This window comes from Anguilla rostrata, chromosome 15 (assembly GCF_018555375.3).
Source record: "Anguilla rostrata isolate EN2019 chromosome 15, ASM1855537v3, whole genome shotgun sequence".
NCBI lineage: Eukaryota > Metazoa > Chordata > Actinopteri > Anguilliformes > Anguillidae > Anguilla > Anguilla rostrata.
The window spans coordinates 35,999,407-36,021,480 of NC_057947.1; the positions used below are offsets into that span (position 1 = coordinate 35,999,407).

At 47.3% G+C, this 22,074-nt stretch overlaps 1 protein-coding gene and 1 long non-coding RNA gene across 3 annotated transcripts in view; both read left to right on the forward strand.

The window, feature by feature from the left end:
* The window catches only part of lmo7a (LIM domain 7a), a 66,941-nt gene extending 57,181 nt beyond the window's left edge, over nucleotides 1-9,760 (forward strand). Inside the window, 12 exon segments of the mRNA XM_064311571.1 lie at nucleotides 927-952; nucleotides 1,659-1,766; nucleotides 2,588-2,680; nucleotides 3,636-4,054; nucleotides 4,865-4,924; nucleotides 5,233-5,288; nucleotides 5,811-5,969; nucleotides 6,487-6,694; nucleotides 7,180-7,449; nucleotides 7,894-8,002; nucleotides 8,536-8,638; nucleotides 8,952-9,760. Of these exon segments, the coding sequence (XP_064167641.1) occupies nucleotides 927-952; nucleotides 1,659-1,766; nucleotides 2,588-2,680; nucleotides 3,636-4,054; nucleotides 4,865-4,924; nucleotides 5,233-5,288; nucleotides 5,811-5,969; nucleotides 6,487-6,694; nucleotides 7,180-7,449; nucleotides 7,894-8,002; nucleotides 8,536-8,638; nucleotides 8,952-8,971 (1,631 nt within the window). The 3' untranslated portion in view covers nucleotides 8,972-9,760.
* A 2,732-nt stretch (nucleotides 9,761-12,492) lies between these two features.
* The window catches only part of LOC135241467 (uncharacterized), a 57,006-nt gene continuing 47,424 nt past the window's right edge, over nucleotides 12,493-22,074 (forward strand). Inside the window, exon 1 of one of the 2 annotated variants that reach the window (XR_010325997.1) lies at nucleotides 12,493-13,000. This is a non-coding gene — a long non-coding RNA (uncharacterized LOC135241467). The remainder of the gene's footprint in view (nucleotides 13,001-22,074) is intronic. The other variant, XR_010325998.1, reaches the window with a different exon arrangement.

A 22,074-nucleotide genomic window follows, 5' to 3' on the forward strand; every position in this document is an offset into this window, starting at 1 on the left:
GCACATACACATACGCAGCACTTCCTGACTGGACGGCGTGTCTGAATCCCTGGCATCATATTGAAGAACACTTTCCCCTGTTAACCATATTATGCTCTCATTAACCCCCCCCCCCTCAACCCCGCACCCCTTTTGTGGGGGGTGAATTAGAGTCCCGCCCCAGGTGACAGTCACCTGGGAGGGCTGCAGTGATGCGTGCAGCACCTTGTGCATGGTGTGCAGGTGTGGGTGGTGTGCAGGTGTGTAGGTGTGTATGGTGTGCAGGTGTGCATGGTGTGCAGGTGTGCATGGTGTGCAGGTGTGCATGGTGTGTATGGTGTGCAGGTGTGTATGGTGTGCATGGTGTGCAGGTGTGCATGGTGTGCATGATGTGCAGGTGTGTGTGGTGTGTATGGTGTGCAGGTGTGTGTGGTGTGTATGGTGTGTGTGGTGTGTGTGGTGTGCAGGTGTGAATTGTGTGCAGGTGTGCAGGCATGCATGGTGTGCAGGTGTGTATGGTGTGCAGGTGTGCATGGTGTGCAGGCGTGCATGGTGTGCAGGATGTGTCCCTGTCGCTCTCTGCGCATGCTAATGGCTGCTGTTTCTGCGTGCTCCCTGTGTGCTCGGTGACGGGTGTTGCTCTGTTTTATTTTTGCAGCGTTTCTCTTTGCAGCCCTCTCTGCTTGTTGCTGTGACAGCCTTCTGCATGTGGTTTTGTTCCCTATGTGTGCCGACAGGTCGCAGTGTCATCCCGTTCAGTTTTCATAGGAAAGGTGCAGCAGTCTGATCTCGTACTGAAACATTCAGCGGGTTTCCATTAATTAATTAACATTGATTTGAGTAGCACTGGAGCTGCATGGCTTGAGGAGTTTGACATAAAGAAAGCGTGTAGTGTGCAATCAGTGTATTAACTGACTCTGTCTACGTTTCCTTTTTTGTTGTTGTAGGCGGCGCTGAATCTGCCATATCAGATGTAAGTATGATCTCGTACAATTTCCAATAATCTCCGTACATGATCCTGAATGTATTGTAACATAAATATTTGACGTATTTATGAGTTTATGTTTTCATAATGATTTCAAACCGGACTGCTTTTGAGTTTGTGTGGCTGAACGTTGAGAAGCCTGCCCCCTCCTCCCCCAGTGAATATGGAAGGTTTGCTGCAGAAGTAATTAATTTTTGGCAGTGCGTTGCTGCGGAAACTAGGGGAAATTAAGGGGCTTGATAATGCGGAACAGCGTGTAATTTCGCTGCAGAGTCCCAGACGGGCGGTTTTTAAGAAATATTCCCGTGATATTGCAGTCACATCTCAGGCTTGTTACAGAGCTCAGCGGATCTTCTCTGTTAGGAAGCAGAACCAGAACCAGAACCTGGAGGACAGGTTCTGTTTGACCTGTCAGACCGTGTCTGAATCTGCCTCACTTTTTCGAAACTTGAAAGTGAGCCCCTGCTGTGAAAGGCTTGAATAAGTGTAAAACCACTTTACGTGAAAACACTTTGCGCACTTTGATGTTTAACGGTTAGTGACGTTGAGACTTGGTGAAAAGTTTGGTCCTGTGCATGCTGTAGAAAGGACCTGCAGGTTTGAATCTTGGAGAACTAGAGAGCTGTGCCTCATTTTTATCATTTTTACTGCTTTTCATTTTGCCTGTGGTGTAACCAAGCAACGTTCCTGTTAGTTACAGGTGCCCCCTGTCAGCTCCTCCTCAAACCGCTGGTCCTGGGACCTGGACGAGGAGCGGAGGCGACAGGAGAAGTGGCAGAAGGAGCAGGAGCGCCTCCTACAGGTGAACGCCGCTGGTGCAGCCTGCGCCCCCACACGCACCAGAACTCCCCTTATCGCTTCCCCATTTGGCTCCACTGCCGGCTGAAACCCTTCCGTTTCCGCGTCTATGTTTAGAGCTGCAGACGATGAGGCCTTCTGCAGAACACTGCTCTGTCTGTGATAGTCTTCCTGCCACAGTCCCCACACTGGCTTAATTGCCCTAATTATTTAATTTGTTAATTGTGCCCACTTCCTGCCTTGCTGACCTCCGGGCATTGTTCGAGTGAAACGGTCTAAGGAATCTTTGTTTGCAGAAAAGTGTGTAGATACGTGTCTTTCAAGGCAAGGATTTATTGCTCTTAACCAACAAAAAAGATGCTAAAAAGTAAATCTGAAGTTCAGTAATCTTGTTTCAGATGTTGCACTAAAATCAAGAAAACTTATCAGAAATTTAGCATTTTGCTTGAGTGGAAAGAGAGGGACTGTGCTTCTTTCTTCGGGTCTCTCTGTTTCAGTTTGCTGTTTGTCTGTAAACGAAGAAGGAAGTTTAGCCCTGGAAATTCCAGGTTCAGAAAGTAAAAAAGTCCTCCCCAGTATTTTCGTTCCAACTATCTGGATTTGCTAATTAGCACAGTTCTTCAGGCTGGAGGTAGAGCTAATGAGTGAAATCAGCTGGCTGAGTTCCTGGGTGGAGGAAACACATGGCAGGAATTTTACTTTCTGACCCCTGGACTTTCCCCCTGTGATCACATCCCTGAATTGGCTAGCCCCGCCCCCCTGAATCGGCTAACCCCGCCCCCCTCGCCCCGCTCTTACCCACGTGCCCCTGCTGTACCCGTGCAGGAGAAGTACCAGCGTGACCAGGAGAAGCTGGAGGAGGAGTGGCGCCGGGCACAGCAGGAGGCCGTTCAGTCTGCCGCTGGGAAGCTGGAGGTGGTAAGGCTGCTCGCCCCCCCCCCCCACCAAAACCCCTCCCCCTCTTCCCGGGGCCCCCCTCCCCCCAAAAAAATGTTCAGCCCCCTCTTCCTGTTTGGTTTATTTAACAGAGATTTGACTTCATGAATATTCAGACTCCACTGGGCACCCTTGCTGTAATTAAACTCATAAATTGCAGTCGAGCTGATACGCCTGTGGCATTCGCCTTCTGTCCTGCTGTCACCCCTGAGCGGCTTCAGCTGCAGTGTCCTTATTAGCTGCACAATTACCCCAGACATTCATCCATATACCAGCTCATTCACCCAGTCATTCATTCAGTCATTCACCCAGCTACCAGCTCATTCACCCAGTCATTCATTCAGTCATTCACCCAGCTTCCAGCTCATTCACCCACTCATTCACACAGTCATTCACCCAGTTATTCATCCAGTCATTCACCCAGTCATTCATTCAGTCATTCACCCAGCTACCAGCTCATTCACCCAGTCATTCATTCAGTCATTCACCCAGCTACCAGCTCATTCACCCACTCATTCACACAGTCATTCACCCAGTTATTCATCCAGTCATTCACCCAGCTACCAGCTCATTCACCTAATCATTCATCCAGTCATTCTCCCAGTCATTCACCCAGCTTACCAGCTCATTCACCCAGTCATTCATCCAGTCATTCACACAGTCATTCTCCTAGTCATTCACACAGTCATTCACCCAGCTCTTTCACCTCCATCATTCACCCAGTTATTCATATCATTCACCCCAGTCATTCACCCCAGTCATTCACCCAGTCATTCACACAGTCATTCACCCAGCTGGCAGTCATTCACCTCCATCATTCACCCAGTCATTCACCTAGTCATTCACGCAGTCATTCATCCATGCTGGGAATGCTGAAGCTGTTGGGATGGGAATGCTGGGAATGATGGGAACCCTTCCCTCTGTTCGCTGTCCACAGGACCGGGGCGCCACAGAGGCAGAAACCAGGAGCCTCAGTCCTTACTCACCCCTGTCCCCTCTGAGCCAGGCCACGCCCCCTCCCGCTGACGAAGAGGAGGAGGAGAGGGAAAGGCAGGAGGTGGAGCAACAGCTCCAGCGTGAGGAGGAAGAACGCTTGAGGAGGAAGGAGGAGCTGAGGCTGCAGAGGAAGAGGGAGGAAGAGGAGGCAGCAAAACGAAGGGAGGCAGAATTGAAGGAGAGGAAGAGGCGGGAGGACGAAGAGCGACTGAGGAGGGCGGAGGAGCTGAGGCTGCAGAGGAAGAGGGAGGAAGAGGAGGAGGAGAGACGCCGCAAACTTGAGGAAGAGGAGAGGAGGAGGAGGCGCCAGAAGGCCGAGGAGGAGCAGCGCAGGGAGCAGGAGGCGCTTCAAGAGCAGTGGTAGGGAGATCCCCTGTGTTAACCCCATAAGGCCTGCAGTGTGTGCTTTAACTCTGGGGCTCCTCCACATCCATCTACATCCATCCACATCCATCCATATCCATTCACATCCATCCACATCCAGTCACATCCATCCACATCCGTTCATATCCAGTCACATCCATCCACATCCATCCACATCCGTTCATATCCAGTCACATCCATCCACATCCAGTCACATTCCACAGAGGAGCTCATCACCATCTAACTGGCAGAGTGAGCTTCTCTGTGCACCAAAATGTCGTTTATTTCTGTATTTGTGCAATTGTAATTGGAATAATACAAAAATGAACAATTAAAGAATAAAATGTTTGAATGCTAAAAGAAGCTATGTACGTTTAAGTTCAAAATCCATTTAAAAATGTTAATGTGAAAAACAGACTTGATTGTTGTTGTTAATAGTTTTGATACATAGTTTTGATGCATTTTAAGTTATTGCATTTGCCGGTTTCTGTGGACAGTCCTATTTGAATGGGAGTAGATACTGTTTTAAGTGTAGGGACTGTGCATCATTGATTTTGTTATACACGTGGCTGAAAACCTTTAATGAGATAAAATAGAGAGTAAAATGTGGGGCGTGCTTCCTGGCTGTGGCTTCGACGCTAACCTTTACTGGCAGCACTAATCCCATAACAGCTTAGCATGCTGATTTCTCTCTGGCTAACCGTGTGTCTGTCTGTCTGTCTGTGTGGCCTTCCTTCCTTCCTGTTAACATTTGCCTGCTGCGACCTCCTGCCTCTCTGCCCCCCCCCCTCCCCTGTGGCGGGACAGGGCGGGGGTAGAGTCTTATGGGTTTGCCAAAATTCTCCCCGAGATGTCCCGCTCAGACAGGTCAGTTCTGCTGGGGGCGGGGGGCGGGGGGGGGGGCGCTCTCTTTCGAATACAGTCTGTCGGGACTCGTGTCATTCAAAACCCAAAATCTTTTGGTGTTCTTCAGATGAGGGGTGTGGATCCCCGTCCTGGTAGCTCTCTTCTTTCAAATCATAGAAAGCTCATGATTTGTATCTTTTTATTGTCCTTTGAAAGAGAAAGGCAGCAGTGCTTCAACTGTCCTCATGCTTTGGGATTAAATAGGACCCAGATTATGCCTGAACCCAAGCACTTCAACCCCCTAATCTTTTTGTGTGTGTGATTTACAGGGCTAAATCTAAATCTACTCCAGATCTGGATGAAGTTCAGAAAGAAGACGCCAGAGGTTTGTTTATTTTGTAGTATTCTGGTTTATTAGTCGTTTTAAAAGAAGTCTTGAAAGAAGCCGGAAAATGGCTTAAGAAAGTGTGATATGGTGAGCGGGGGTGAGAGCACAGGGTCCATACGCAGCTGAGAGCACAGGGTCCATACGCAGCTGAGAGCACAGGGTCCATACGCAGCTGAGAGCACAGGGTCCATACACAGCTGAGAGCACAGGGTCCATACGCAGCTGAGAGCACAGGGTCCATACGCAGCTGAGAACACAGGGTCCATACGCAGCTGAGAGCACAGGGTCCATACGCAGCTGAGAGCACAGGGTCCATACGCAGCTGAGAGCACAGGGTCCATACGCAGCTGAGAGCACAGGGTCCATACGCAGCTGAGAGCACAGGGTCCATACGCAGCTGAGAGCACCGGTATGTAAGCTCAGGATCCGGGTGCAGGTGTGTGTGCTCAGGTGTGTGAGCGCAGGTGTGTGTGCTCAGGGACCGGGCGCAGGTGTGTGAGCGCAGGTGTGTGTGCTCAGGTGCGAGCAGCAGGCAGGGGGGTATGGCCCAGTGGCTGCTGGAGGAGGAGCTGCAGAGGAAGAGGAGCAGCAGGGCACAGAAGCTGCAGGCCGCGTCCGAGCTGGAGGCCGAGAGGAGAAACATCCTCAATGCCATGAAATACAGAAACCCCGAGAGAGGTGGGCGTGGCCTCTGAGCTCCAGCCAATCAGCCTCCGGCCAAGCCAATCAGCGCCAATCCGCCAATCCCAATCGTAGCAAACTGACTCGGGCAATCCTGGATACCCAGCAATCAAATAATCTAATTTGCTTAATTGCTGCATGCAGGAAATTATTTAGTGCTAGTAATAACGCTTGCCTTAGAAATGAAATTTGTACTTTTTCAGACACATGTATTAATTACATGTGTCTGATTAGCATTTAATGATCTGATCACTCTCAATTCAGATACATTCACTGTGTGTCTGATTAGAGTTGTGTTGTGATAGCTATCCGTCAGCTGATTGGAGGACTGGCCCAGGGGCCCCAGGGGGATGTCCTCCAATCAGCTGGGTGAATGAGTGGTGCGTATGCCCCGTGCTGTGTGTGACGCTCTGCTCTGATTGGAGGATGGCTCCAGGGGGCTGTCCACAGCTGGGCGAATGAGTGGCGCGTATGCCCCGCGCTGTGTGTGACGCTCTGCTCTGATTGGTGGCAGTGGTGAACAGCGGTGCCGGCGAGGCGTCCTGGAGCCGGGACTCCGTGAGGAGGGCGGGGCAGCCGCTCAAGCCCGCGGAGAACGACCGGCAGCTGATCCTGGAGGAGATGAAGAAGAAGACCCTGCTCCTGACAGACAGCAGCTGGATCCGCCAGCGCAGCGCCAGCATGAACAAGGAGCCCGCCAGCCCCGCCTCGCCCATCAGGAGGTCTGCCTGTCTGTCTCTGTGTCTGTCTGTCTGTCTGTGCGTCTGTCTGTCTGTCTGTCTGTGTGTCTGTCTCTCTGTCTGCCTGTCTGTGTGTCTGTCTGCCTGTGTGTCTGTCTCTCTGTCTGCCTGTCTGTGTGTCTGTCTGTGTGTCTGTCTGTGTGTCTGTCTGCCTGTGTGTCTGTCTCTCTGTCTGCCTGTCTGTGTGTCTGTCTGTGTGTCTGTCTCTCTGTCTGCCTGTCTGTGTGTCTGTCTGTCTGTGCGTCTGTCTGTCTGTGTGTCTGTGTGTCTGTCTCTCTGTCTGCCTGTCTGTGTGTCTGTGTGTCTGTCTCTCTGTCTGCCTGTCTGTGTGTCTGTCTGTCTGTGTGTCTGTCTCTCTGTCTGCCTGTCTGTGTGTCTGTCTGTGCGTCTGTCTGCCTGTGTCCCTGTCTCTCTCATGTCCTGTAACGCTCCTCTCTCTCTCTCTCTTTCTCTCTCTCTCTCTGCAGAGGGGAGTCTCTGGATTATCTGGACACCGATAACTCCTGGAGACCGCCCTCCTGGTCGGCGGCCCCCACTGCCTACAGCCGCCCGCAGTCCGCTGTGCCAGTCTCCGCCCCCTCCCGCGGGTACACGCGCCCCGCCTCCTCCACCCTCCCCGCCTCCCCCACCCCCGCGGCCGCCCCACGGCCCAGCTCCTGGGCCCTGAACCCCCCCGTCGCCCCATACCAGGACCGCCCCCCCACCGACCCCGACCCCTCGTCCCTGCAGCGCAGCAGGTATGGCCCAATCAGAGACCAGCATTTCGCCCCTGCACACGCACACACACACACACATGTGCACTTAATTATGCTCTTAATTAGCAGCGTTGCCCTTGGAAACGCTGTACATTTATACCTCCTCTATAGAGGCCTGGTTCTATTTGTGCACTCTGGTGTTGGGTTCTGATTTCCCCCTCCAGGTGCTCCACTCCCTCTCTCTGTTCTGCACCTGCACAAGAGGCCCTTCAGCCAGTGCACAGCTTTGTCTGGAAGTGTCTCTCTCTCTGTCTCTCTTCCTTTCTCTGTCTCTCTCTCTGTGCCACTCTCATTCCTTGCTTCTCTGTATCTATCTCTCCCCCCCCCCCACCCCCTCCCCTCTGGTAGAGAGGAGCCCATATCGTAGCAGTAGCACTGACTCCTTTACCCCTCTCTCAGTGCCCTGTGTTCTCCCCTGTGCTCCAGGTCGGTCAGCGGGAAGAAGATCTGCACCTTCTGCGACACCCCCCTGGGGAAAGGGGCGGCCATGATCATCGAGTCCCTGGGGCTCTGTTACCACCTGAGCTGTTTTAAGGTGAGCGTGTGCACATCAGCCAATGGGGACAATGGGCCCCAAGCCCCGCCCTTCTCTTCCTGCAGTGACACTAGCCCAATCGCTGTGACAAAACCATGAGTACTCAACCCTTCAACCTGTAGAGGAAGCAGTATGCAGGGTGGATGGGGGAAGGGGGGGGGGGGGTGGCACATCACTCACTGCTTCTCCCTTAACTGCCATAGGAAATGATTTCAAACCAAAAACAACATTATGTAATCCTTTAATGACATTGTGTAATCCCTGAATGATATTGTGTAATCCCTGAATGACATGGTGTAATCCCTGAATGACATTGTTTAATCCCTTAATGACATTGTGTAATCCCTGAATGATATTGTGTAATCCCTGAATGACATTGTGTAACCCCTGAATGATATTGTGTAACCCCTGAATGACATTGTGTAATCCCTTAATGACATTGTGTAATCCCTGAATGATATTGTGTAATCCCTGAATGATATTGTGTAACCCCTGAATGACATTGTGTAATCCCTGAACTGTTCCCGTTGCAGTGCAGCGACTGTAAGGCTGGCCTGGGTGGGTCAGAGACGGGCGCCGAGGTCCGAATACGGAACCAGCAGCTCTACTGCAACTCCTGCTACATCCGATTCAAAAGTGAGCTGCCCCGCCCCCTTCCCAGAATGCCACAGTCCATTAACGCTAAGGCATCTGAAACGGACAGACCCCTGTTTCTGCCTGCTACGCTCTTTCCTGTCCGCTAATTTTGCCTCCCCTGTCGGATTTGTCATGAACATTCACCTTGATTAAGCGGCCCCATGTACGTGTCATATCATGACTCATTTTAAGTGCTTGTGTTTATGCTTGTGATTATGTTCTGTGATTAATAGCGAGGGCTGTTAACAGTGAAACGCGCTGATTTAAGGCTCCTGGGATCGCTGTGGTTTAATACGGTCTCTCTACCCCACAGCTGGAAAGCCCACCATGTGAGCCGCGTGGTCTGCTGTGGACTGAGGAGGAAGCGTTCGGAAAACAGCCATCCCCGCGAGCATCTCTGCTAACATCCCCGCAAGCATCTCCACGAGCATCTCTTCAAGAACCTTTGCTAAATGGATACTCTGTGTAATGGAGGTTCTGGACTTCTGCAGGTCCTGATTGTATTTTTCCACTGTTCATTCGGAGGGGGTGACATTCAATAGGGTGACATTTGTTTATAAGAGAATATTTGCAATTTTTTCTGTACAGAATTTAAGGGATGTGCCTTTATGCCTGTCTGCTATGGATGTTTTATTAGAAGTGATATACACAAATATATATATTTTTCTTGTTGAGAAATATTTCTGGGGACTTCCAGCTGGTATGACAGATTTCAGAGTAGCACTGTTAAATTGTTCATATTAAAGTATTTGAAAGATATTTTATCATTTCCTCTTCCCGCTAGGACTTTTTCTCTGAATCTTTTTTCCCGATATAGCTTGTTTGTCTTCTAATATATTTCTTTGTTATAGTTTAACTGAAAAAATGTGCCTTGTGTGATGGTGAAAGATGATTATGATAATATACGTTAAAATACATATTTAACGCTTACATGAATGGTTAGAAAGCACTTATTCCTTTTTCATTGAGGGTAATTCATTTGATGCATTTTGGGAGCAAAAAGTCGTTGTTTTTTTGCGAAGGAAATGTTTATGCCATGGAAAAAGGCAACATCAGGTATGGAACGGGAGCAAATTGGGCTTTGTTTGTTCGTGTTTTTGTAAATAAAAATGACCAAATCTGCATGTCTTTGAGTTATCTGGGGTGTTGGGGTTTGTCTGATCTCAGTGTAATGCCATGTGAAGAGCCTCTTAGTGAGTGCAGTAGTGGAATAGGCAGCCTAGTGAGTGCAGTAGTGGAATAGGCAGCCTAGTGAGTGCAGTAGTGGAATAGGCAGCCTAGTGAGTGCAGTAGTGGAATAAGCAGCCTAGTGAGTGCAGTAGTGGAATAAGCAGCCTAGTGAGTGCAGTAGTGGAATAAGCAGCCTAGTGAGTGCAGTAGTGGGATAAGCAGCCTAGTGAGTGCAGTAGTGGAATAAGCAGCCTAGTGAGTGCAGTAGTGGAATAAGCAGCCTAGTGAGTGCAGTAGTGGGATAAGCAGCCTAGTGAGTGCAGTAGTGGAATAAGCAGCCTAGTGAGTGCAGTAGTGGAATAAGCAGCCTAGTGAGTGCAGTAGTGGAATAAGCAGCCTAGTGAGTGCAGTAGTGGGATAAGCAGCCTAGTGAGTGCAGTAGTGGAATAAGCAGCCTAGTGAGTGCAGTAGTGGAATAAGCAGCCTAGTGAGTGCAGTAGTGGGATAAGCATTTAAGTGCGCTAACCCTTTAGGTGCAGCCCGTTTTTTACAGTGTAGCTGTATAAATGGAAGGAATTTCAATCCTTGGAGAAATTATACACCAGAGACACATCCAGAGTGGTGCATGTGTGGATCTTTATGAATGAACACATTCATTTCGTAGCTGTTTAAATCACAGTTATAAACATAAGCACCAGTTTTTATATAGTTATACTTCTTTCCTTGAGCACAGTGCACTTGGGTTGACTGTCCCAGGGGAAATGGTTTCCAACTGAAACTTATTTTGTTTAATCTTTGAAGAATATTTCGTTAATATACACAGGTACCCCCTCTGGAGGGCATAGTCTTGCTGTGGAAGCAGCTTCGGAGTTAACTGAGTTGTGTTTTCCTTCTTTAGACCACAAACTCCCCCGAATGCTGTGTACTTTTTGCATTATAAAGCCAGCAGTTCATCTGAATATTTATAACGATCTTCATTCAGGACAAAAACTGCCTGAACCAACAGAAATCGTACCCAAAAATTAGAACTGGACACCCTGCTGTAAATTAAGTCCGACAACAAAAGCATAACATGCCACAGCTCGTCAAGAAGAAAAACAGTTGGGCATTAATTTTTACTGAAATAATTGTGCCGTATTCCAGATGCATGTGCTTTATGAAGGCCTTATGCAGATCCACTTTGGAAACTGGCCGATAATTCAGGCCAGCCATTCCCAGCTCACTCAGAGGAAAAGGAGGACGTCTGCACAACTCAAACTGTCGTCATAAGGAGCTTGATTGGATTATCTTTAATGTGAATAGATACTGCCCTCTCAACAATGTTTTACAGATGATGTGCACACATTATGATTTAGTTTGTTTGCATATTCTAGTTCCGTGAGCCAAATCTTCTATAATCTGTACAGTATGATGTATTCTGGAAATTGCCGTGAGAAACCTGAACACTTGTGACCGAGTTCTGTTTTTAGGACATCCATGTGTCAGCAGTCCTGTGGAGTGTTGACAATAAATTTTTATTTTTAAACATTTAATATTTCAGATTTTGAAAGTGGCTTCACAGAAACCCATACGTTCTGTTAATCAAGGAAGAGAAGACAGCTGGAACAAGCATGACATTTATCTTGACTAATTCTTACACTTACCGGCAGACAGGATGATAACTACATTTCATTTAGGACAGTAAGATAATGGACCTTCTCTCTTTTTCCTGTTTCCAGTACAAATGCATTATTGGGACGAACCACAGACCTTCAGTCCAGCAGCAATTTTACATACTTTTTTGTAAGTGTGAACGGTGTTTGCAAAGTTCTTGTGAGCCAAATTCTACATTACTGAAATGGCAGATCATATTAAATACCTGGGTTCAGCAGCATGATGCTTTAAAAGCGCGAACCACAAACTCTGATTAGTCCGATCCTTGCGTCCACAATATGAAGAGCATGTTTACAAAGATTAATGCAGTAAAACTTGTCTAAGGTGGCCACCCAGGGGAATAGAGAAAAATGGCCATCACGAGCAGGTGACCATCATACCAAGGTCACCGCCGAGGCAGATTTCACGGTGTATTACCGAAGCCTGTTTCCTCTGCAATTTCCACTGCATACATTACATTTGTTTGGCAGACGCTTTAATACACAAAACACATGTCCGATAAGGTACGATCCTCATTATGTAAAAGTTATCCATAGCCATGAACTCACTGAGTCCAGTTCACACATTAAGCATGGGCTAGATCAGAAAGTCATGGGAAGTCAAACTAGGGGGCATGAACACCAAGATAACGATACTAGTGCAATATAAGCGCTGGATGGAGATACAAGTGTGACATCAAAGTGCCAGAGGAACAAGCTAGGATAAGCGATACGCGCGATCCTAGACTGGGAGTGAACTGCAGAGTAGTGATAGTCCAGGTATAGTCTGAGATGGAGTACAGCTGAGTGGTCGAGTTGGCTTGTATGGTTGAAATTTTCTGAAATAAAAAATATATACATTCCCAAGTGACTGCAGCAGCCTCCATCAACTTTTCTAATCACGTACATTTTTTCCCGAGTGTTTGTGTCTTAAAAGCGAATATTTTCAAACCGATAGGCTATCAGAAGCGTTCACGCAGTAGGAATATAATCCACAATACAACGACGACGACACCAGCACGCCCGAAAGTAGGTTACCGTAGCGACTGAACGAAGGCAAAGACCAGGTAGAACTGGAACTGCACTCATGATTCTTTGTTAACACAACAAACGTAAAGAAATGCGATCCAATCTACGGTTAGACACATATTAGGCTACAATGCACAATCATTTAGGCTACAATTCTATACAAGCGAAGCGGCGCACACGTTAGCCGGCTGGTGGCTATCTAACTTTACTTGGACTAGACCACTATGTTTAGCTGCCGCAACAAGACCAATCTTTTGAAAGCGTTCCGAGACCTCTCAACAGAAGAAAGATTGAAGTGTTTATCGGAAACGCCGGAGAGCTTAGTGAGTTTTGTGAAACTCTACTTGGACTGATGGCCGTCACACGCATCAGTAAGCTCTCGTCAGAGCAGGAGCATGGCCGACAAACGCGTGCCGGGATGTCGGACTGACCGTGATGCACAGGTAGGCTAGAGAATGTGAAGGGGGAAAAGGAAGTCGCCATCTTGGACACGTGGCTGCCTCCGAAGGTGTCCGCCAAGGCAGGCTTCATTGTAAGTGGGGAAAAAATATTGAAATATCAGTAACATTGTTATAGGCTGTTTCAAAACTACGCGGTCACGAAATTCTCTTTTTTTGTTTTTTGAGGATGTAATGTAACAGCCTGAAAGTGTAGCGCAGTTCCGCGAAAATCTCTCTGTTGTCCACCCTGGTCTTTACTGTGCATTTGCATTCCGGTGTGAGCGCGTGGTTTGTTCGTACGCCTTCTGATAAGTAGCCTATGTGTGTTTCCAAGAGAAAACGAAGCATGCTGAAAGTAAATAGCCATTTAAAGACAGATTAGAAATGCACCGTGCTTCCGTTTGTTTTTTTTGTTTTTGTTTTTGTTTTTTTGTCGAAACTGAAATGTTATCCTTCGAGAGTAATTGTCATTAGGGGCGATACATATGCTTCGGTCATACTTAGCTAATGATTTCGAAGAACTTCATACCAGGAAAGATGTGCAGTATGTACATTTGGAGAAACGAGCGAGAGAGCGCTAGATTTTGCGAGGAAAAAAAAGTTCCACCCCTTCCCTGTAAAGGCCCGTCCTCCCAAACGCTCCAAATACACGCTGCCTGATGTTTAGGGCCCTTGATGGTAAAAGGCTGAATACGTGAGTATTTCATGCTGCGGTTGGGCTCATAAGAAGTTGAACGGTCGGTAATGCAGCGTTTAACCAGAATGGGCTTTAAAAGTGAGCAATAAAATCTTAAATCAAGCCTAAAATGTACAGGAAACCAATGAGAAGCTAAAATGGAGGTTAATGTGATCTGTCTTATTGGTCCTTGCGAGAAATCTGGCAATATCGTTCTGGGCTAATTGTTACCGAGAGGTTCTGTCAAGTAAGACAGATGTATAAGGAATTACAGTGAGAAAGTCGTGATGAAATAAAGATTTTAATAACTCCAGATTCTACTAACAATCCTACGAAGACTCACTCTCCACCACTAGGTTAGATCTAAGCGTTTTGGAAGAGCACGCCATTACAAAACCAGTTGACTCAGGGATTTGACTGCAGGGCTGTTGGCCGCCACTAGATGGCAGACAGCGGGTACAGTCTGTTGACACCAAACTGAACGGGAAGACTTGGATTTCAGGTTTGCCTGCTTGTGATTGGTGGGGCTGATTTTATGATTGCAGAAAATCCGGGATTTATTTTCCAATTCAGCCAACCGTCTCCATTTATGGGCGTTTTGGATTCAGCTGACAAGCTGAGAGAGGATCTGATGAAGTAAACCTTACATTTTGGTGTGTGCACTGGGAACTGAGTTGTAGGCTCATATGCTCATTATGAAGAGTAATGCAGTGAATAAGACATCGCAGCCATAGATCTGTTTAAAGACTGAACAGAGAAGTAATTCAAGCAGTGGCTGTGGACTTTGCTGCCTGAGCTTTTAGCCAAAGCATCTTACAATGTTGTGAAGTTTCACATGGAAAGTAAATGGCATAATAACTAGGGATAAAGATGAAAGTTAACATCATGTAAATGCCACTCTGTCAATGTGTTTGCCTCAGTACATGCAAGGTAAAGATTGAGAAGGGAAGGATTAGTTGGCTTATATTTAAGATAGAAAGACTGAGATCAATACAAACTGTTCATTTTCATGCTGTCATTAGCACGATGTTGCTAATGAATACCCTTCCATTGTAGGGGATATTGGAGAATCCATATGTCAAATGAACAGCAATAACATTTATTGACATTATGTAGATTATGGACCTAAGAAGAAGCTTCATGCTGGATTGATATTGAGTCCAGTCACTGATAATGCGAGCAGTCACTGTGAGAATCTAGCTGTAATGCAGCTGCGCGGCACATTGCAGATTTTAAATTATTAATTGTAGCACAGGCCTGTTTTCAGGACAGGTCTTTTATTTTGATTCTGTGTATTACCCAGAACCCCGAAAATATGGCCTTTGCCTGCGCAGGCTGTGATTGGCTGAGCTGTGTGACAGAAAGGGCAGGACTGCTGGGCCTGGCTCCGTCCTGCGAGGTTTTATATAAAGAGTTTCGGCTGCATGTGGAGCCGTGTGCAGCGCAAACAAAAAGGTCTGTTTTCAGTGAAAACATGTAAACACTTCCCAGGTCCTGGGACCTGCATCCTGCCCTTTCTTTATTCGAATTGTGCTATAACTGCATCCAGCACACCCAGAATTTGGAGAAATGTATTTAGAAAAATATGAATGTTTGATAGAAGCAGTTGCACTAAACATTTTTATGTTTGAATTCAATAATACGCTCATTGGTCAATGGCGATGGGCCAATAAAATAAAATGTTTAGTGAAAAGGGTGATATTTCAGTTTTAATTTTTCTAACTCTTTTTATGTGCGCCAGATGAATAATTTTGCTAATTGTGTCTGTTGCAGCCTGCAGCCTGGGGATGATAACAGCAGTAAGAGAACTAGAGACTTCTGTTCTGAAAGTTGTGAATTGAGAGACGTTTGGCATTGACTGAAAGGTTAATGGAGGCCAGTACAGGCAGTGTTTGTGTTCAGTCCCCATTGAGCTGTACCTGTATTTGGGCCACAGCGGACTGAGTCGCGAGTTTCCTCTTTCAGCTCCTTCTGATATGAGGCTGATTGATGCCCTGTCGAAACACAAAACTGCAGTATTTGACTGAGGCCCTGTCGAAACACAAAACTGCAGTATTTGACTGAGGCCCTGTCGAAACACAAAACTGCAGTATTTGACTGAGGCCCTGTCGAAACACAAAACTGCAGTATTTGACTGAGGCCCTGTCGAAACACAAAACTGCAGTATTTGACTGAGGCCCTGTCGAAACACAAAACTGCAGTATTTGACTGAGGCCCTGTCGAAACACAAAACTGCAGTATTTGACTGAGGCCCTGTCGAAACACAAAACTGCAGTATTTGACTGAGGCCCTGTCGAAACACAAAACTGCAGTATTTGCAGCAACATTACAGGATGAGGAAGGCAGATGCTGTCATTAGCGCAAGGCAGCAGATTAATCATTTTGCTTTGGTTCAGGGTTTCGTTGGAAGAAAAACAGAAAGAGAGGGATGGTAGAGAAAATGGATCTCAGAGCAGAAATGTGGTTAATTTGGGAGTGGTGTGGATGTGCCTGAAGTGCCCGGGACCACGCTGGGCTGTTCGGCGCCCGGTATCTACTGCCAACTGTCATTTTCAAAATCGTTCCCAGCATTCAGCCCTGATGTTACTCTCTCACCGGAACAGACCGGAATATTCCTGATCCCGCTGTCCTCACAGCTCTCAAACACACGTCCCGTGGCAGTTCATCTTATTTCCTTCAAAACGAGTGTGGAGCTTTCACCTGCAGTCTTTGTAACTAAATTTAGCCTCCGTGTCGTGCAATTCCTGTTGCCATGGTAGGTGGATTTATGGGAAATGTCTTGTAAACAGATGGTTCAGTTTATTTCCCGTTTCAGACACCGCTACAGCTGTTGGTTGGTGGTAAAATGTGAAAAGTCAGTTTTGTGAAGAAAAGAACTGGAATGAGAACTCCTACAAGCACAGCGTGTGGAGTAAAAGAGATATTTCTCCATTAAGCACTGTATATGAAGGTCTCCTAAATCGTTGCCTTTGGTTCAGTTAACATTCTTAAAATTATATTTACTTTCAGTGGTGTGGCCGGTAATTGTAAAAATAAATAAATAAAAACCAGCATAAAATGTAAGCGTATAATTATTGTTATAGTATATCCAGTAAAGGAAACAACAGAAGGCTTTGATGTTATGCCTCAATCAGATAGATTCCCTGGTGCCTATTGAGGTTCAGTGTGTAAACGCCTGTGCTTGATCAGCAGTTGATAGGTGCAGTTTGTGCCGAAATGTAAACAGAACATGAGTGTAAATTTCATACAAATATTGAAGTTGTTCATGAGTAATTTATCATTATATTCTACTTTTTTTACTCCACGTTTGGGGGGAAAAAAATCAATATTAGTGAAACTATTTTTCATTTGTGTTTTCTCTAGCAGGTACTGTATAATGTTGTGATTCTTAATCGCAAATATAGTCACGCCCTTATAGAAACTCAGATTAAATCAGAGCAAATAAATAGTTTCCTCAAAATTATTTCCGCCCATTTGCAGTTATACCATCCGGGAACAGATCATTAAGGGCCAATCCTGTGAGGGCATTATAAAACAGTGGCTATAAACATCTCATCTGCATTTAATTATGTTTTTTTTTTTCTTCTTTTGTTTGCAGGGATAATTTTTAGTTAAACATAAATATACACGTAGTGAACACAACAGGGTGTGGAGCTATCAAAAACACCTGTACACTGAGCGGTGTTGACTAGACCACTGCCTGTAGCAAAAAGAGAAGGAGCATCGCTCTTCCAGGAAAGTCCATCAGCTTGCTCTTGGTGCAGAGGGGGGGAAGGCATATTGGAGTTTTCAGAGTATCCCATAATGCTCAACTGCATTCAGATCCCATAATGCTCAACTACATTCAGATCCCATAATGCTCGACTGGATTCAGATCCCATAATGCTTGACTGGGTTCAGATCCCATAATGCTTGACTGGGTTCAGATCCCATAATGCTTGACTGGGTTCAGATCCCATAATGCTCGACTGGGTTCAGATCCCATAATGCTTGACTGGGTTCAGATCCCATAATGCTTGACTGGGTTCAGATCCCATAATGCTTGACTGGGTTCAGATCTTGTAATACTCAACTGGGTTCAGATCCCGTAATGCTCCACTGGGTTCAGATCCCATAATGCTTGACTGGGTTCAGATCTGGTGACTGAGAAAGCCATGGCATGAGGTTCATGCCAGTGCCATGCTCTTCAAACCACTGGGCAACTACTTGTGCCTTGTGGATAGTGGCACTGCCATCTTGAGAGATTACCCTTTTTACGCTGAGCGGATATTATCACTCAAAGTGATTAAATATTGACTGATGTCTACCTTGTTTATTATTGGTATGAATGCACCCAAACCATGCCAGGAGAATAGAATGTGTTCTGTGTGTGTGTTTGCATGTGTGCGTGCGTGCGTGTATGTTTGCGTGAGTGTGTGTGTGTCTGTCTGTGAGTGTGTGCGTGTGTATGTTTGCGTGTGTGCGTGCATCTTTCTGTCTATGTGTATCTGTTTGTGTGTGTGTGTGTCTTCGTGTATGTTTGCGTGACTGTGTGTGTCTGTGTGTGTGTGTATCTAAGTATCTGTGTGTGTGTGTATGTATGTGTGTCTGTGTATCTTTGTGTGTCTGCATGTGTGTGTGTGTGTGTCTGCGTGTGTGTGCGTGTGTATGTTTGCGTGAGTGTGTGTGTGTGTCTGTGTGTGTGCGTGCGTGCGTGCGTGTGTCTGTGAGTGTGTGCGTGTGTATGTTTGCGTGAGTGTGTGTGTGTGTCTGTGTATGTGTGTGTGTCTGTGTGAGTGTGTGCGTGTGTATGTTTGCATGAGTGTGTCTGTGTCTGCGTGTGTGTCTGTCTGTGCAAATTTACCCTTTATGCTAGACAATAGGCATGGAATGATCTGCTCTGTACGCATGCAGCTCAAACCCAGCTCCAGGAGAATCGCAGAAAAGCATGTGTGCTGGTCTCTGAAAGAAATGACATTTCCAGACAAAGGATCAAAAGAAACGGCGTCTCTCTGCTCGTGAAAAGTATTTTGTCGGATTGATTTTGGAGTTATTCAACAGAATCTGAATAAATGAGTCTGTGACATATGAGATGAACACCAACCAAGAATGGATGAAACGATCTTTCCCCCTGACGCTTCACGCTGACGCTTTGTCAGAAGGTGCTTTTTGTTCGGCCAGATTATTTGCTTTTCTCTGATACTTTGTCTGCCGTGGGATTACTGAAATTGTGGTAGGGTATGGAAAATTGTGGAATATCCACTTCAGTCTGGAATGTGATATTTGAATGTAATGTATGAACCTTTATGCCCTTTGGACAGAGGCTGTATTGTTCAGTCTGTACAGAGCCGATTACTGTATGTAAATATGGTTTCCTGGAAAGAGGACATCTTGACTTCTGCTGACGGCGCTGCTCTCATGTTAATGATTGGGCTGGGGAGGAAGGGATGTGGATTTGGGGTTTTTGTGGGCCTGACCTCAGGCTCGCTGTGTTGTTTTTTTTATCGGGTCAGACCCTACGCGGAGTTCAGCGCCCTCGTGCAGGCTGCTCCCCAAGTCCCGCTGCTCCCCAAGTCCCGCTGCTCCCCAAGTCCCGCTGCTCCCCAAGTCCCGCTGCTCCCCAAGCCCCGCTGCTCCCCAAGTCCCGCTGCTCCCGAAGTCCCGCTGCTCCAGGGCAGAGCCTGCTGCGTAGCGAGCGCCGTAGCGCTCCCTTTAGAGAACCCTATAGAGAACCGCGTAGAGAACCCTTTAGAGAACCGTGTAGCGCTCCCTTTAGAGAACCGTGTAGCGCTCCCTTCAGAGAACCGCATAGAGAACCCTTTAGAGAACCGCGTATAGAACCGCGTAGAGAACCGCGTAGCGAGTCCTTTAGAGAACCGCGTAGAGAACCCTTTAGAGAACCGCGTAGCGAGTCCTTTAGAGAACCGCGTAGAGAACCCTTTAGAGAACCGCGTAGCGAGTCCTTTAGAGAACCGCATAGAAAACCCTTTAGAGAACCGTGTAGAGAACCCTTTAGAGAACCACTTAGTGAGCTGCCATAGGGCGCCGTAGCGAGCCGCATAGCAGCGTAGAGCACCATAGCGAGCCGCACAGCGTTGTAGCGAGCCGCATAGCGCTTTAGCGAGCCGCATAGCAGCGTAGAGCACCATAGCAAGCCGCATAGCGCATTAGCGAGCCGCATAGCGCTGTAGTGAGCCGCATAGTGCTGTAGCGAGCCGCATAGCGCTGTAGCACACTGCAAAGCGCCGTAGCGCCATAGCGCACTGTAACAAGCCGCATAGCGTTGTAGCACTGTAGCGAGCCACATAGCGCCGTAGCGAGCCACATAGCACTGTAGCGCACTGCATAGGGCCGTAGCACACCATAGCGAGCGACGTAGCGCACTGTAGCATGCCGCATAGCGTTGTAGCACACTGCATAACGCCGTAGCGCCATAGCGCACTGTAACAAGCCGCATAGCGTTGTAGCGCTGTAGCGAGCCACATAGCGCCGTAGCGAGCCACATAGCACTGTAGTGCCCTGCATAGGGCCGTAGCACACCATAGCGAGCGACGTAGCGCACTGTAGCATGCCGCATAGCGTTGTAGTGCACTGCATAGCGCCATAACGCACTGTAACAAGCCGCATAGCGTTGTAGCACTGTAGCGCACCGCATAGCGCCGTAGCAAGCCGCATAGCGCCGTAGTGCACTGCATAGCGCTGTAGTGCACTGCATAGCACCATAGCACACCGTAGCGAGCGACGTAGCGCACTGTAGCATGCCGCATAGCGTGTCCTGTGCCTCATGCGCTGCCCCCGGGGGCCTGCAGGGAAAGCCCCATCCCCGCCCTGCCCGCTCCGCTGTGGGAACGTTCTGGAACATTCTGCTGTCAGACAGGGCAGTGTTTATAGGGTTACCCTGCCTGGCTTTCTGTGACTAGCCTGGTCCCCAAAAAGGAGAACGCTCAAGAAAACACACTTGACGTCGACCCCCTGGGCTATAATAAGCGCTGGCGTAAGAGAAAATAAAGAGTTCCCGTGAGACAATGGCTTCTTTAAGATAATACGAAAAAAAGAAACTGCAGCATGGATATAAATACACAGCTTGGGTAGTGCCATGAGAATTTCAGCTCTGGGGTAGTGACTGGAAACACACAGCAAAGGCTGTGTGGTAAAGCAAAAAAAAAAAAAGTGTCTGAATCTGCCTTGAGTATATATATATATATATTTACATAAGTCTATATATATATATATATATATATATATATACGTGTGTCAATAGCCTTTATTTGAGCTTCTGAAGTACGCTTTAGATTGATGAGGCCAGACAATCGGGGGGGGGTGGGGGGAAACTACTATTTTGTCCATCGAAAATAAGTTCTGCTGGTACCGACTGCTTAATATATTTGTATAACTTGGCTTGCAATTTTTTATTAAAGCAGGATGACAAGCGGTTCATTTTTGCAGTTAAAAATATTCAGCTTGCGGGGCACAGAAATGGTGTTTGCATTATGAATCTTAAAGCTTTTTCCGCTCCCAGGGGAAAAAATGTAAAATATAAATCCTTAATGTTTAGACGGTTTAAAGCACCTGGTGTTCTGGCGAGGCTGAGCAGTGGCCTCAGGGGTTCCCCGTCACTGTGAAAGGGCGGAAGGCAGAGAGACGAAGGCATTAGGTGTTCATCAAGAGAAAGGTGATGTGTTCAGGTTGCTGAGAGGTGGCCATGTTGCTTTTAGCTTGCAGCTTTCCTTCCGTGGCTCCTTCCTCGTTACTGTGCGAGCGCTCTTTCTCAGTCAGAGGGCACAGAGGGGTGTTTTCTTCCCTCAGTATGCTTCTGATGAGGGGCCGTATTAACAGTTTTTCTCTGCCACCGCCACTAACAGCCAGAGAAACCCGAAGCCCGTGAGGTGCGCCTCCAGCCTCGGGTCAGCCGTCACAGATGAGTGACACTTTTCTCTCCGAGGTGCTAAATCTGGCTCGAGACAGACCCGCGTTTTCGTGAGTCTCAAAAGCGCCATTCTGAAGAGCGGGAGAGGAGGTGACTTGTGTTTTTTTTTCTCTCTGTGAGTTGAATGTCAAACCAGTCAAAGGGACCAATCAAACTTTCCCAACAAAAGGTGAAATCTGTGACTCATACCCTTGAGCTTAGCCGTTCGTTTTTGGAGGTGGATTTACTGAAAACAAGAAAATTGGCTCCCCACTGTAGCTTTAGTTAGTCTGTGAATATATTCTACCATGAAATGTTTTCTTTAAAACTTGGTTGTAAGTAAATCTTTTTTAAATTGTCTTATAATTAAAGCTCAAGGAAGCCGCACGCATAATCAGGCTCTTTTGAAACGTAACGGTGCGGTTGCCGCGGTGGTTTCGGAAAGCGCGTTATCACGACGGGGTTATCACGGCAGGGTTATCACGGCGGTGTTATCACGGCGGTGTTATCACGGCGGGGGTTATCACGGCGGGGTTATCACGGCGGGGTTATCACGGCAGGGTTATCACAGCAGGGTTATCACTGCGGGGTTATCGGCAGGGTTA